General features: G+C 42.0%; 2 protein-coding genes across 8 annotated transcripts in view; both read left to right on the top strand.

The window, feature by feature from the left end:
* Window positions 1-5,468: 5,468 nt before the first annotated feature.
* On the top strand, window positions 5,469-15,169 carry LOC117559732. Of its 7 annotated transcripts, none has more exons than XR_004570995.1 (7): window positions 5,469-5,681; window positions 6,362-6,448; window positions 9,793-9,960; window positions 10,708-10,787; window positions 11,471-11,604; window positions 13,493-13,597; window positions 14,208-15,169. XR_004570995.1 is itself a non-coding variant. In XM_034236420.1 (7 exons), the coding sequence occupies exons 5-7, from the start codon at window positions 12,078-12,080 to the stop codon at window positions 14,291-14,293; spliced, it is 945 nt and encodes a 314-aa protein (XP_034092311.1). In that variant the 5' UTR covers window positions 5,469-5,681; window positions 6,362-6,448; window positions 9,793-9,960; window positions 10,708-10,787; window positions 11,471-12,077; the 3' UTR covers window positions 14,294-15,169. The 7 variants fall into 7 exon arrangements, 3 of the variants coding, with proteins under 3 accessions (XP_034092311.1, XP_034092312.1, XP_034092313.1); XR_004570993.1 differs by having other exon boundaries at window positions 11,471-12,153; XM_034236420.1 differs by having other exon boundaries at window positions 11,471-12,831.
* An 872-nt stretch (window positions 15,170-16,041) lies between these two features.
* psmd1 (proteasome 26S subunit, non-ATPase 1) overlaps window positions 16,042-16,552 on the top strand; it is a 41,904-nt gene continuing 41,393 nt past the window's right edge. The window contains 1 exon segment of the mRNA XM_034236418.1: window positions 16,042-16,226. Within this exon segment, the coding sequence (XP_034092309.1) occupies window positions 16,211-16,226 (16 nt within the window). The 5' untranslated portion in view covers window positions 16,042-16,210.

Here is a 16,552-nt window from a genome sequence, read left to right as displayed (position 1 = left end):
AAAATCATCACGGAACAGTTTTCTGTCCTTATCACTTAATTGTTTCAATACAAACTAAAAAGCGTTGTGAAAACTCCCACTCTTGAGAACATCTCAACACTTTATTCTATCCGAGCACGAATGTTTATGACAGACACGCCCTATTAATCCAAAACGGTCTTTAATGGTATGAATTGTGAACTTTCTTAATATGAATTGTAAATGCAACGTATGTTCTCTTTGGAACACAGATAGGACAGTAGCTGCTGAAATTGGTTAATAGCAGCTTTCTGTTAACCTAGATAAGCATGTTCTTATATCTAGTAGATATATTTTTACTTCATGTTTACTCACAAAACAATATCACCTTTTTCAGACTAGTAGTCAACTTTATATAAGTTTTACTCTCTCTGAACTTCCAAAACATCTACTTCTCCTGTCTCTCTCTCTCTGTGCCCTGCAGCTGCCTGCTCCTGCACAAGCTTCTCTCATCAATCACCTCTCTGTGTTTAGCCAACAGTGTGAGATGGCTTTTAGCCTCGTGCAGCACCTCTGTCATGTTTAAACTAGGGCCGGGACTCGATTAAAAAAATTAATCTAATTAATTAGAGGCTTTGTAATTAATTAATCGAAATTAATCGCATTTTTAATCGCATATACATATTTGACCTAAGAACAGTGAGAAGCAATTTTTTTTCACATGGATTTTAGTATACCATTAGGCGCATTCACACCGCAGTACTTTTCCCACAAAGGTTCATGAGAATTTAGTTCATGAGAACTCTTTGAACCTGGGGGTGGATTAGGCAAATGAAGCCGCTGACGTCACTTCTTCTTCTTCTGCTTTGGGTTTACTGGCAGGCCGCAAACCACTTCACGGCGTATACTGCCGCCCAAAGTCCCCGGCCGGAAGTCCCCGGAGTTGGGGACTGGCTTCAGTAGAAGCTGCTGGGAGTCCCAGCAGCTTCTACTGAAGCCTTCCGAGTAAATCGCCAGAACGCCGACACCTCCTCATCTCCACCGCTCCCATGTTTTATTTTGTGTTGCCATAAGTTAGTCTCTCTGCGTTGGGCTAATGCTAATAATGCTAATGCGAGGATAATAAAATGGCGGCTTCACAAAACTTTTTGGGAGTTTTACGGGGCGTGGTTTGCAATCCGCCCAGCCAATCAGAAATATAGCTCTTTTCTCACAAGAGACCCGCACGAAAGTCCCTGCTCTCTAGCAGCTCTCTGCTCTCTATCAGGGACTTTCGTGGGGGTAAAAAGGTTCTCATTAACTAATTTTAGTACCGGCTCTTTTTGGTGTGAACGCGATAAAAGAGGCTAACGTCCACGCTGGCTTCCACGCTAGCTGCTATATGTTTTGCATTGAGGTGATACTTGAGGCTTGATGTGCTGCGGTGATATGCGAATTCCTTTTTGCATAATTTGCACACAACCGTGCTCTTATCAACGCTTCCATCCGTCCGTTTTTTAAAACAACATTTCCCACTGTTGTTCACTGTGGTTTGTTGTTGTCTGAAGTCATGAACGTTAGTTGGTGCTCCAGTATAATCGGTACGCCTGAAACTCATCCAGTGAGAAACGTTCCACGGTGCAAAAATAAGTGCGATTAAAATGCGTTAATTTTTTTAACGCGTTAATTTTTGTGTAATTAATTAATCTTAATTAACGCGTTAAAGTCCCGGCCCTAGTTTAAACATGAACAGATCCCTCCTGTTTACTTTCTACTCTTTCTTCATAAACTCAAAAACACAATTAATGTCTACTAATGATATTACAAAAACTCCCTAATGACAAATACCACAAAATTCACAATGCAATGCAATAGTAACAATCAGTTCTCAAAACTTCTCATGAAAACCACAATGTGACGTAACTGCATCCCACAAAAACTATGCTAAAAACGACAAATTATAGTTTCTTATTTATTTAAATATCTACGACACATTGATCTATTAATTTTCAATGTTATTCACTCCAACTTCAGACCAGTCGTTGATTATTCACTCCTTGTTTTAAATTCAACGCTCAGCAGCCATTTTTGAGGCATTTTGAGAAGAAGCACAAGCAGTCACACTTCGGGCTGCTGCTTCAGCAATTAGAGGAAAGCTGTGAAGAAAAAGGGGGGCTTTCTTTAACCCATGGTGACCACGCATTTCTTTATCTAACTTTTCTCCCTTATCTATTAGTAATTATTCACAGAAAATTATTCCCCGTACAGTCTATCCAGCGTTATGGTGCGATGTTTATTTCAACAGATAATGGACGTTCAAACGCTCTTTGACACCGCTTTTCAGCAATGTGGCATTATTATGGGGCCTCATTATCTCTTTATCGTCACGTTTGGCCAGATAGATTAACCCCACAGAACAAGAGAACGAGATTCCGGTCCTTTCAAAATGGTTATTTGAAATTTGCGTAACTCTTCTTGGATTCACTTATAATGCAACTGCAGCTCATATGAGACTGGAAAACATTATTCAATTTTGTTCTGGATGGAATCATTAGAAACCACTGAACTCCCCGGATGAGTTAGCCGTGTCGATTTCTGAAAAAAACGCACGGGGCCTTTCACCTTCATCTTACACTCCTCATCGCTTCACGTGTAGCTAACGAGTTAGTCGTGCGATTCTGAAAAATCCACGAGGTTCCTAATCGTTGCTTTATTAATCTTATTATTATTAGTTAGTTACCTACCTATGCTAAAATATGCATTGCATTATCTTTAGCGTGAAGACTAGACACTGAGAAATATTCCTGACAACTCTAAAAAATTTGAATATAGCCAAATCACAGATTTTGAGTGTAACGGGTATCCGTGCTTACCTGATATTTTGTATAGAGCTCTGTTTTTAGTTGTCAGAAAGTATTTCGAGGTGTCACCCCTGGACAGCTTCGTCCGCTGGCTGCTGATGTGACTCCCTCTGAACGCCCACTCGTAAACGTCTGGGTCACCACTTTGTTGGAGTTTTGAGGTTTTTACAACCCCACTCTGCTCCGCGTGTCGTTTTGACGAGTCCTGCTTAAAATCATAACAGGAAGGAAATCAGACAGAGAACACCCGGATACCAGTTGAAACAATAATCTGTTTTAATTATCAAAGGTAATAATGCAATGCAATATAATACATTACAATTAGGGCCGGGACTTTAACGCGTTAATTAAGATTAATTAATTACACAAAAATTAACGCGTTAAAAAAATTAACGCATTTTAATCGCACTTATTTTTGCACCGTGGAACGTTTCTCACTGGATGAGTTTCAGGCGTACCGATTATACTGGAGCACCAACTAACGTTCATGACTTCAGACAACAACAAACCACAGTGAACAACAGTGGGAAATGTTGTTTTAAAAAACGGACGGATGGAAGCGTTGATAAGAGCACGGTTGTGTGCAAATTATGCAAAAAGGAATTCGCATATCACCGCAGCACATCAAGCCTCAAGTATCACCTCAATGCAAAACATATAGCAGCTAGCGTGGAAGCCAGCGTGGACGTTAGCCTCTTTTATCGCGTTCACACCAAAAAGAGCCGGTACTAAAATTAGTTAATGAGAACCTTTTTACCCCCACGAAAGTCCCTGATAGAGAGCAGAGAGCTGCTAGAGAGCAGGGACTTTCGTGCGGGTCTCTTGTGAGAAAAGAGCTATATTTCTGATTGGCTGGGCGGATTGCAAACCACGCCCCGTAAAACTCCCAAAAAGTTTTGTGAAGCCGCCATTTTATTATCCTCGCATTAGCATTATTAGCATTAGCCCAACGCAGAGAGACTAACTTATGGCAACACAAAATAAAACATGGGAGCGGTGGAGATGAGGAGGTGTCGGCGTTCTGGCGATTTACTCGGAAGGCTTCAGTAGAAGCTGCTGGGACTCCCAGCAGCTTCTACTGAAGCCAGTCCCCAACTCCGGGGACTTCCGGCCGGGGACTTTGGGCGGCAGTATACGCCGTGAAGTGGTTTGCGGCCTGCCAGTAAACCCAAAGCAGAAGAAGAAGAAGTGACGTCAGCGGCTTCATTTGCCTAATCCACCCCCAGGTTCAAAGAGTTCTCATGAACTAAATTCTCATGAACCTTTGTGGGAAAAGTACTGCGGTGTGAATGCGCCTAATGGTATACTAAAATCCATGTGAAAAAAAATTGCTTCTCACTGTTCTTAGGTCAAATATGTATATGCGATTAAAAATGCGATTAATTTCGATTAATTAATTACAAAGCCTCTAATTAATTAGATTAATTTTTTTAATCGAGTCCCGGCCCTAATTACAATACAATATAATATACTACAATTATATTGTAATGTGTAAGGAGTATGCCGGCCCACTCCTGCCCTGGTTCGCGTGCTGCGGAGATCCTTCCGGTCCTGACAGCATGTGAAGAGAGGCCGAACGTCAGGAATCGACAGGAGATATACCAGAATAGAGAAGGAAGGGGTTAGGTCAGCTGGTCATCTTTTCAGGTCATCTCATTGGGAGACGCAAAATATGCTTTGACACAGTGACCCAGCGCTGACCAGCAGAAAACCAAACAGGCCCATTTTACAACAAAACACATCTTATCACCCAAGTCATGTGTTTCTTTATGAAAGCCATACTTGTTGGAAATATAACAGTCATTATCCCATGACATCCTCAGAACTAGCTCACCAACAACGCCTAACTGTCTTCATACCCCCCAATCATCTCTGAACTTTTATTCACCCGAAGTCAGCTCACCCATAATCTAGAAGGACCATTGTCTCTCTTAACTGTGTGACTATATTCTCAAGGCCTGCAGGATGCGCATAATTAACTTAGGAAGAATTTAGCCATTATATCTAATGGTTAACCAAGAAAAACACTCAAAAGGGTAATCTTTTCACTCAAAACAGAATTCACAAGTAATTCTGCATTTTACCCCTCAAAAATAGCCTAAAACACCCCTTTGATAAAAAGGGTAAAAGTGAAAGAAAAAGACTATTGCGCTAATCTACTTTTAAGAAAAGGGAACATTGTTTCAGGAATCTATAAAAACCTCTCTATATTTAAGAGGAAAAATGTATTTTGTTCCTTCAACTATTAACACACAGGAATGTATATACCCACACATATATTAGGGATAACATGATGCAATACACCTCTTATATATTGGTGAGATTAAAATGAATATACCAAAAATATGCTGCATCATATCTTCTGCATAATACTCTTCATAAACTTCCACAGTATATATTTAAAAGTCTGTATATATTTGATCTACTACATAAAATCACTATTATCTTTTATATCAGTGACCTAAATCTGATCTTTTGTTGTTTTTTACTTTGTATTCATATTGTATTTTACTTCCCCAAGTTGTATGAATGTAAAACATTCCTTGTTTTAATAATAGGTTACAACTACAAACAGGGCTGTCCTTAATTTCCATGAGAAGTGTTATGCATATTAAGTTTTCAAGATAAATTGTAAAACATTTTGGTATTTTCCCCATGGGACCACAACTCCCTATGTCATCCTTTGTGAGGAGACAAACCCTGACTGAAATGTAATACTTGTTTTTCCAGTTCACGTCTATTGTGTGTTGTTTAAAAGTGGGGCATTATAAGAAACAGCTCCTCCAGTGCTGCTCACTATGACAAAGAAGATGGTGGATTGTGGGGATCTGATGTTAAATGGTTTGGGTAACCTGCCTTTTTTACTGCTTCTTGGAACAATTGGTAAGACATTTTCTACTTAAACAAAACATTTAAATTGTAGAAAATCAATTATACAACCATTTTAAATCATTGTTTTATAGTGCCGATAGACTATATGCGATATTGTAAAACCAATATATATGTTTTCATCTTGTATATTATGTTAATATATTTGCATTGTTTTTTAATGATGATAACCAATATTGTAATCAAAGATGTTCTTCAAGTGCAACTATGACCATAAAGTGGTAAATACAAATCACAGGACTGTTGACGAGTTGCATTTTGAAAAGGGACAGTTATCAATACCCCCTAATAACTGCCAACCACTTAGCTATATGGTCAAACCCAGTGTTAATGTGTTAATAGGAAAGTTGTTCTTAAAACATAAATCACAGAAAATAAATGGGAAGAAAATGTGGGAACGTCATTTTTATGGCACTACAATTTCTTGACTGCAGAGACTGGGAAAATATCATATCATCCGAATGTGTGTGTTTATCATATAGGGCATGCAGGCTTTTTGTCCTTTAAGAAAACTACTAGCCATAACAAAAAAACGAAGTACCTTCAATGCTATATTCTTCCTATCTGTGTGAAGCTTTTCAAATCTCTTTTGTTTAATGCATGACAGTTTACAATGAATATCAGTACAAGTATAGGATTAGCGAGGCTTTTTAAACTCCAAACATATATCTCAGGTTCTTTGGGGGAATCTGGGCCAAGGAAAACAGCACCCACCAGGTCATCAGCAGATCAATCGCTCCCTCAGCATTTCTTCACTACAGGTTATCTTTCTTTACTGATTCCACCATCCATCCATCCATCTTCTCCCGCTTATCCGTGGTCGGGTCGCGGGGGTAGCAGTTCCAGCAGAGAGCCCCAAACTTTCTTTTCCCTGGCGACATCAACCAGCTCTGACTGGGGGATCCCAAGGCGCTCCCAGGCCAGCGAAGAGATATAATCCCTCCACCTGGTCCTAGGTCTACCCCTTGGTCTCTTCCCAGCTGGACGTGCCTGGAATACCTCCCTAGGCATCCTAACTAGGTGCCCGAACCACCTCAACTGGCTCCTTTCGACGCGAAGGAGGAGCGGCTCAACTCCGAGCGGCTCAACTCCGAGTCCCTCCCTGATGACCGAACTTCTCACCTTATCCCTAAGGGAGACACCAGCCACCCTGCGGAGAAAACCCATCTCGGCCGCTTGTATCCGCGATCTCGTTCTTTCGGTCATGACCCATCCTTCATGACCATAGGTGAGGGTAGGAACGAAAATGGCCCGGTAGACAGAGAGCTTTGCCTTCTGGCTCAGCTCCCTTTTCATCACAACGGTGCGGTAAAGCGGCTGCAGTACCGCTCCCGCTGCTCCGATTCTCCGGCCCATCTCACGCTCCATTGTTCCCTCACTCGAGAACAAGACCCCGAGATACTTGAACTCCTTCACTTGGGGGTAAGGACTCATTCCCTACTTGAAGTGGACAGTCCATCGGTTTCCTGCTGAGAACCATGGCCTCAGATTTGGAGGTGCTGATCCTCATCCCAGCCGCTTCACACTCGGTTGCGAACCGATCCAGTGAGTGCTGAAGGTCGCAGACCGATGAAGCCATTAGAACCACATCATCTGCAAAAAGCAGTGGTGCAATCCTTAGTCCACCGAACTGCAGACCCCCTCCCCCATGACTACGCCTCGAAATCCGATCCATGTATATTACAAACAGGATTGGTGACAAAGCGCAGCCCTGGCGGAGGCCAACCCTCACCGGAAATGGGTCCGACTTACTGCCGAGGACCCGGACACAGCTCTCGCTTTGGGAGTACAGAGATTGGATGGCCCTGAGTAGAGACCCCCTCACCCCATACTCCCGCAGCACCTCCCACAGTAACTCCCTGGGAACTCGGTCATACGCCTTCTCCAAGTCTACAAAACACATGTAGACCGGATAAGCGTACTCCCAGGCCCCCTCCAGGATCCTTGCGAGAGTAAAAAGCTGATCCGTCGTTCCACGACCAGGACGGAATCCGCATTGTTCCTCCTCAATCTGAGGTTCGACAATCGGCCTGACCCTCCTTTCGAGTACCTTAGAGTAAACTTTTCCGGGGAGGCTGAGTAGTGTGATGCCTCTGTAATTGGCACACACCCTCTGATCCCCCTTTTTAAAAAGGGGAACCACCACCCCGGTCGGCCACTCCTTCGGTACTGTTTCCGACTTCCACGCAACGTTGATGAGACGTGTCAACCATGACAGTCCCTCAACACCCAGAGCCTTCAGCATTTCCGGGCGGATCTCATCCACCCCCGGGGCTTTGCCACTGTGGAGTTGTTTGACGACCTCAGTGACCTCCCCCCGGGAGATTGGTGTTGATCCCCCGTCATACTCCAGCTCTGCCTCTAACATAGAGGGCGGAGTTGTCGGGTTCGGGAGTTCCTCAAAGTATTCCTTCCAACGCCCTAACACTCCATCAGTTGAGGTCAACAACGTCCCATCCTTACTGTACACAGCTTGGATGGTTCCCTGCTTCCCCCTCCTGAGGTGTCGGACAGTTTTCCAGAACAACTTTGGTGCCGCCCGAAAGTCCTTCTCCATGTCTTCTCCGAACTTCTCCCACACCCGCTGCTTTGCCTCGGCCACGGATGAGGCTGCTGCCCTTCGGGCCTGTCGGTACCTTGCAACTGCCTCGGGAGTCCCCCGGGATAACAAATCCCTGAAGGCCTCCTTCTTCAGTCGGACGGCTTCCCTGACCACCGGTGTCCACCAGGAGGTTCGAGGGTTACCGCCCCTTGAGGCACCTAGGACCTTGAGACCACAGCTCCCCGCCGCAGCTTCGGCAATAGAGGCTTTGAACACCAACCACTCTGGTTCAATGTCCCCAACCTCCACAGGAATGCCCGAAAAGCTCCGCCGGAGGTGTGAGTTGAAGGCCTCCTGAACTTGGGCCTCCTCCAGACGTTCCCAGTTCACCCGAACTACACGTTTGGGCTTACCAGGTCTATCCAGAGGCTTCCCCCGCCACTCGACCCAACTCACCACCAGATGGTGATCAGTTGACAACTCCGCCCCTCTCTTTACCCGAGTGTCCAAAACATACGGCCTCAGGTCCGATGATACGATAACGAAATCGATCATGGACCTTCTGCCTAGGGTGCTCTGGTACCACGTACACTTATGAGCATCCTTATGTTCGAACATGGTGTTTGTTATGGCCAATCCATGACTAGCACAGAAGTCCAGTAACAAACCACCACCCCGGTTCAGATCAGGGGGGCCGTTCCTCCCAATCACGCCCCTCCAAGTGTCTCCATCATTGCCCACATGTGCGTTGAAGTCTCCCAGCAAGATTAAAGAGTCCCCTTCAGAAGCCCCATACAGGACTCTTTCCAGGGTCTCCAAGAAGGCTGTATACTCTGAACTGCTGTTGGGTGCATAAGCACACACAACAGTCAGAGTTTTCCCCCCCATAACCCGCAGGCGTAGGGAGGCGACCCTCTCGTCCACTGGGGTAAACTCCAACAACGAAGCACCTAACCGGGGACTTGTGAGTATCCCCACACCCGCCCGGCGCCTTACACCTTGAGCAACTCCGGAGAAGAATAGAGTCCAACCCCTATCCAGAAGTAAGGTTCCAGAGCCGACGCTGTGCGTAGAGGTGAGCCCAACCAGATCCAACTGGTAACGCTCCACCTCCCGCACAAGCTCCGGCTCCTTCCCCCCCAGAGAGGTGACGTTCCACGTCCCCAAAGCCAGCTTCTGTCGCCCGGGTCTGGTCCGCCGAGACCCTCCGCTTTCACTGCCACCCTTCTGGCAGCGCACCCGACCCCATCGATGTTTCCCGTAGGTGGTGGGCCCGCGGGACGGAGAAGCGGAGGTGTTGCCCACGTTGCCTTTTCGGGCTGGGCCCGGCCGGGCTCCGTGGCAAGCCCGGCCACCAGACGCTCGCCGACGAGTCCTCCTTCTGGGCCTGGCTCCAGAAGGGGACCCCGGGCTTCCTCCGGGTCGGCTATCCTCACTTCTTGTGTCGTCTTTCATGAGGTCTTTTGAACCATCACACATATTATTCATTTTAAACTGTAACTATTAAACTCTGAATGTGATAATTAGGCTCAATGTCCTGTCTTTATGGTAATATATCCACAGTCATTCCAATGCTGACTCCAAATGACACCGACATGACAGAAAACAATGTCAGAAGAAGGAGAAGCTCTTCCTCGGCTGACACTGAAGACTCTGCTTTGCCTCTCAAGTTTCTGACTGCCACTCATCTTTCTGCTCTCAGACATCTGATTTCTGACGAGAAAATCACAGGTTGTGAGATTTTACCAAACCTCCTCACTCGACTCATAACAGCATGATGAGATAAGAAAATGTTATGTGTGAACTGAAGATGGATAGTGCTATTTTTAGATGATAACTGAGCAACGTCATCAGCATTGTTCATCATTTCAAAAGCAAAAACTTTACACTAGTGTTTATATTTCTTTAGCTAATATAAAATGTTTAGTCAATTGAGAGGCAGTATCTGTATATGAGCTCTAGTGATGATTACATATTTGACCAGCTGCACTTGTTAGTGAAACTAAATGATTAGTTCAAAACACTGCACTATTGTGAACTGCTGTATTACTTCTGGTGGTGGGGACAGATCCTGGCAACATTTTCAACCACAAGATGGCAGCAAAATAATATATATTTCATGTCTTCTACTGTTCAAAGTCTGATTATTTGTAATACTTTAAGTATTAGTTTTTTCCTCTAAAGTTATTTTGCCTGTGTGAAAGCCTATAATTAACAGACCCATCTTCATACTGTGTTTACAATGTTACAACATGTAGGAAAAAAAGTTGCAGGTCCATTGAAAAAAAACAATCAGAGAGAATGTTGTTGAACAGGTCTATACACTTTAAATATAGAAACTGTAGCCAAAAAGGAGAAAGAATTCAGAAGGAAGTTATTCTTAAAGGAAAATAAATTATATGGTGTGATAATGGTTCGAAGGCTTGTTTAAATGTTATAATTATAATACAATTCATTTGAAATTAATTTTGTTTGCAGTTCGTTTAGGTCTCCGTGTCTCTCTCACTGGTCCAGGGGAGCTTCTCGACCCTCAGCTCCTCCTTTCCATGAACAAAGAGGTCAGTAGGTTATCTAACACACATACAGTATAACTCTGTGGAGCCATAGAGATTAATTGTCTGCTTCAAATAGTTAAAACACAAATTATGATTTCAGTGAGAGCTGCTACAGATTTCCTTTACGGTAAAAAAACAAAGTTTTTATTTTTACATAAACGACGTGTTAGACACCCAAAGAAGCAGTTATTTTGTCAGTTAGTTGGACTTGCATGATAAAACAAGTGCACAACAAACAAAACGCCAAACTGATCAAAGTTCAGCCAGTCTGAAGGCCAGATACCAAAACCACTGCGTTGTCTTTGATCAGACATTCAGGTTTAACATGTATTAATCAGTAAACAATGAACCAATCCAGAAGTTGAAGTCGTTTCATTTTAGAAGTGAATACATTTCCATGCATGAGCTTCACATAGAGTGGCCTTTCGGCTAACAGAACCTTGTAATTAAAGAACAGGCATGTGTGGATTAAAGGATTAGTGTCTGGAGAACTCAACAAACTGCTGATGTGGGAGGTTTGAGGATGAGAGGCCTTTCTGGTGTTAAGAAGTCAGGCATAGCTGAAAACCATTTTAACAATTGAGTAGAAAAAAGCAGGTTAGACAAGAAACTATTGTGTTAAAGGTGTTGCTTACAACCGCCCTCTCTTTGTTTCTTCTTTTTGTTTCTTTCTTTTTTTTGAGAAGCCAGGAATCTACAACATTGGAGAGAAGGCAGGACTATTTTCAATGAGAATAGTGGGAATAAAGAGAGTGACCTTCGCACCATGATTGTATCACCCACAGTCCACCACCTCTGTTCCCACAATCACTTGTATTATGTATGACAAATCGATTTACATTTTTTTTACATTTGTTCTTGAATCCCATGTTACTTTTGATATATCCTCAAGTTAAGTCAAGTGTGTACTGTCATTTGCACATTTAAAAAAAGTTGCTATTACTGTACAATACATTTCTTTCTTTGCCCTCCTCACTGCATGCAGTTGAAAATAAGTTACTAGAAAATAAATACAAGAAAATAAATACATAAAAACCGCTTATATGGTATTGTTTAATTTAAAATAACTGATACGTTTTCTATAACAGTTTACCTTCATTATCTCGAAACAAGCATGTGTGGGTGGCAAACATGGCAGTTGGTCCTGCCCACCAAACTGACCAGCCAATAGGAATCGACGCTGAGTCTCTATACCCACGCTTGTTGACCGTGTGCATGTTTGAGAGGCGGCAGTGACTGGCTTGACGGCTCGCTGTAAATAAAAGGGATTCGCGCCGACGTAATTCCGCTGGGATGGCAGATTTCCTGGAGGACACGACGCTGCCCGAGGAGGAGAGGGAGTTTAGGAAAACTATAGCTTTGATCGGAGGTAAAGAGAGGATTTATTTGGTCAGTGATACCGGTAAAAGTAAAGATGTGGACGGGGGTGACTCTGGAATATTGCAGGAGTTTATCAATGACATGTTTCACTACAGCAACGGGGAGTTCACAAACTCTCCTTCAGGCATGCACGGCGATACTGCAAGTATATACCCTGTTTGCGGAAAAACCGAGACTAAAAGCCATGAAATACCACTAAAAGCGAGGCCTATGGATTTGGATTCGGGAGCCTGTCCGGTGGTTGAGGACGTGGAGAAAGGAAATCCGACGCGCAATGGCACCGCTAAGAGAACAGCAACGAGGAGAGCAAACATTTACAGCCGAAAGCGAACTATAGACTCTCCTGTCATCATATTCGTCTTCAGACAGACATTTCTAAGCAAAAGTTCCAACGAATTGTACCTAAAAGAGACACTGAAGGACGTAAAGGCACGTACGAAACGTGCCAGAATCGCCAGACCAGCTCTGATTGGATTAATACGCACCGGAGAGGAGAGCGCCGAAACGCATCAGTGTGCGCAACTCCTGGAGAGTCTGATCCGCTCTGTGTTCCACAAACAGTCTCCAGAGACAATATGGGTCGGCTGTTTTATCCCTAAGACAGAGGCCAAAATCCTCAGCATCAAGAAAAACGCCTGCAAAGTCATATACTCATCCCAAACAGCAGGTGTAATAACATACATTATTTATAGCTTTTAAGCTATCAATCACATAGTGCATTATTATTTAAGTGTATAGTATTATGTACATCTGTTTTTGTCTTTTACCCAGACACGATTTTTGTATAGCTTGGGCACACGTCAGCAGAGATTTGTCAACATGAAGTTTGAACCGTGGTCTGTTTGACCAGGGCATAATGCCACTTTGATGAAGCATACAATTGCCAAAATGAAGAATAACCACAACAGTGTATACTTGACGCCTATTGTACAGATACCACACAAACCTGCCACTCATACAGCACTGAGACATAGTAATATATTTTACAAGTAAATCAGTTAATTAAGAGAACCATAGAAGTAACTAAAATAATATGTTATAGTGATATGGGTAACTTAAAGTTTAAACCTATGATAAGATAATTGGAAACTCATGAGCATTACACAGTGGAAGTTCCTGCGGGAAAATCTGGCAAACACTGCAGTGATTTGTGTTAGTGCACTCCACAATGTAGGTCAATCCACAACATTCACAAGACCAAACATTTATGCACAAATGTTTCTTCCCAGGCATGGCTACAAAGGCCGCGGAACAATGGGAGCATTCATGAAACAATCAGGCCCTTAGATAAGCTGCCAATTTGTTAAACGCTTATTATTGCCTTTCAGATAATACCAGGGATAGAGGGAACCCGCTTCTCTGGCCATTCCAATGTTTGTCCTGGGATCATAGGAGAGGCCAGGCCAACAACTCTTCAAACGGCAGGCAAAGAGGTAGCAGCATTGTCCCAAAGTCCAGTTTTAACCAAACTATACAGACATTTTATTTCCTAAGGATTTTTCAACTCTTTTCTTCATGTATTCTTTAAACCACCTTAGTCCTTTTCAGGGTTGCCAGGAAACTGGAGCCTAACCCAGATGGCACGAAATGGGCAAAAGGCATGGTTGCAGGTTGCCAGTCTATCACAAGGCCAACTCGTAGGCAATGACATTAGCAGATTCACTTTAATGGGCTTGTTTTTATCTCAGATTTCATGAAGTGATGATAAACAAGACAGATGTAATAGAAGAAGCAGATCTAACCAGTTAGCCTGCCAGAATAAGTCTAACCACAAAATATCATGTTCTGGATCTTACTCCACTGTCTGTCCATCTTTAAGTTGTAAAGTGCAACTGAAAAAAAATAGAAAGGTTAATTTTAGAAATTCAGGAAATCTCTGACAGGAAGCAACAGATAAGGCATGTTCAAATAAAACGGATTGACTCATTGAATGCATCAGCCATTAGATTGATCATACACACAAGAGTTTGTTAACCTGTCCCGCTGCAGCTAAATTGTATCATTTTAATTTCACATTAGTAACAATGTTTGCATTGTTTTTAGATCACACCGGAAGTAAAGAGGAGGGTATCCCTCTGAAAACCATTTCCCTGTCGGCTGGACCTCAAGTGGATGGAGGAGACAGCTGATGTCATGACATGTGACCTGCAGCTGCCAGCATATCACTGCAGACAATCATTCTGTCTTAACTTTCAAGAACCAGTTAGCCTCATCTGGTTAGAGAGCCCTATTACATGTAACACAGTTTATTCATAGTGTTTAATATTCACATCGCATCTAATCAAATGTTGGTAAATAGTCCAATCTGTTGTAATTTAGCAGATGTACACCTGATGCACAATGGTATTAACTTTCACATAATTTAACAAAACATTTTGAGGCCTAAATAGAGATGTGTCTGTTATTTTAAAACATTTAAACTGCAATATGGCTAAGTTACAGCAACAGTACTCTTTTAACATGATGCATAGTCAAGTACAGGGCTTGATTGCCAACTGGTCCCACAACTCTAATGCTCTTAAAAGGCCCATGTTTTTGTGTCATCTGGAATACACATTAACAAAGCACAACAGACATAAATAGGGCCTTTGTTGATGGGTCTTTTTTATTTGTATTTAACTTGGACGATCCAGCAGGTTAATCCCGCCACAGTTACAGTTGTGAATCTGTTCTTATTTTTTACATTCATTCATTTGAAATGTGTGCCTTAGATTATTGCTTTTCGCAATAGCATTATCTGCGTCTGGATGTAACTGCTTTTCACTCACTATGTATTTATGTAGGCTACTGGTCTGTACATTCAAATAAGTATGTAAATAAACAGATTTAATTTTGTGTCATTGTGACATTCATTGGCTATTCGTTCAGACTAAAAGGATATTAAGGGTTTCTGTTGGCAACTGAGAATAAACTGTACTGTCCTATATTTAGTAATATTACTGATATGTCCTATGTATGTGATTTCTTTGTAAGCTGAAAATCAATAAACATATTGATGAAAAAAATATATATATTACTGATATTAAAGCCCCCAACCCTTGATTTCCATTAACTTTATTTTGCAAATGCACAGTTTTCAACTTTATTATTTACAAATAATAATTATCATATATTTGGATTATACACATAAAAAAGATAAATGTCATGTATACAAGTTGGAATGTCATTTATCATAAGTGATAAATCTATCCAAAATATTCTTGACATGGCATGGAAAAAATGTGCTTTCGGACATGTGCAATATAAATATGATATAGCATTCCTCAATAGCAAAACATTGGTCAAAAACAAAACATAGCAATACAATAATTGATAGTTTACATAAATTAATGAAAAGTTAAATCGTATATTTTTAAATATACACAATTTATTTTACAGCCGATCCGGAGACATTTCAAATTACATACAGAAAACCATTATAAACCAAAACATGTTTTTGTTTTTTATAATACAAGAATACATTGTGTCATATTCTGTGTTTTTATCAGTGTGTGTCAGCTAATGTTAGCAGAGTTTTGACAAGGTATTATTCATTTTAAACCAAGTTGGTCAGGGTGCCTTATTTTTCTATTAACATGAATAAATGTGATATTTGTTCATGATGGCAAATGATTATCAGTTATGGAAAACAACTGATTCACGATAGGCCACCTTTAGAAAAGCCTGTCCATAAATGGGATCCTTTAAATAACTATGTTGCATAATAGCTTATTAATGTTTCGGATACTTTTAAAATACTATCATATCTTTAAGTTACTAACATAGAGTACTATAAATCAAACCGGCCTACGAAGACACAATGGATTATAATGTGTATTTTGTTTTTTTTAAATCAGGCGTAAAATAGGACAGCCAATCCTGAGGTCCTCGAGGAAGGGACTTGCGGCTTTAGACAAAAAGAAGGTAGCAGCGCTTGCGTTTGTTCCCACTGAAGTGCATTTCAACATACTACAAATCGTTTCTTCTCTTTATCTCCTCTTAAAAATCGCACGGAATTCAACCGTCGATACAGGATCGTGGGGCTGAGGAGGGAATAAAGAGCCAACATGATAACATCCGCAGGTAGGTCGTAGTAGAGTGTTTTTATTTTGCTAGCCGCATCTTGAGCTAGCTGCCATTGATTTAGCTGAGTCACACAGCTAATGTAGCATTTCTCAGTCAGCCGTTGACCGGTAAAGGCAAATATATCCAGCAAAATATATTTTCAGGAGGCAAGAACCCTTAGTAATGTGTCTGTGGTATAAATTTGAGTATATTGTAATCGCTGCACGGCTGTTTTAAATATAGGAAGGTGTACTTGGTTGATGAAACGTCAATGCTAATGACAAGTCATAACTGCACTAGCATGTTGGCTGTTTAGCTTCGAAAACAAGGTGATCAAGTTCATT

The sequence above is a fragment of the Gymnodraco acuticeps genome, unplaced genomic scaffold (genome assembly GCF_902827175.1).
Source record: "Gymnodraco acuticeps unplaced genomic scaffold, fGymAcu1.1, whole genome shotgun sequence".
In the NCBI taxonomy this organism is placed as follows: domain Eukaryota; kingdom Metazoa; phylum Chordata; class Actinopteri; order Perciformes; family Bathydraconidae; genus Gymnodraco; species Gymnodraco acuticeps.
The sequence above is the reverse complement of the archived record's forward strand: the minus strand, read 5'-3'. Positions and strand labels throughout refer to the sequence as shown.

Excerpts from the sequence above, each read along its gene's own strand:
- LOC117559732 (XM_034236420.1), top strand. The coding sequence starts at position 12,078 with ATGGCAGATTTCCTGGAGGACACGACGCTGCCCGAGGAGGAGAGGGAG. Across the intron at positions 12,832-13,492 it reads ATACTCATCCCAAACAGCAG|ATAATACCAGGGATAGAGGG; the intron begins GTGTAATAACAT and ends ATTGCCTTTCAG. Across the intron at positions 13,598-14,207 it reads TTCAAACGGCAGGCAAAGAG|ATCACACCGGAAGTAAAGAG; the intron begins GTAGCAGCATTG and ends CATTGTTTTTAG.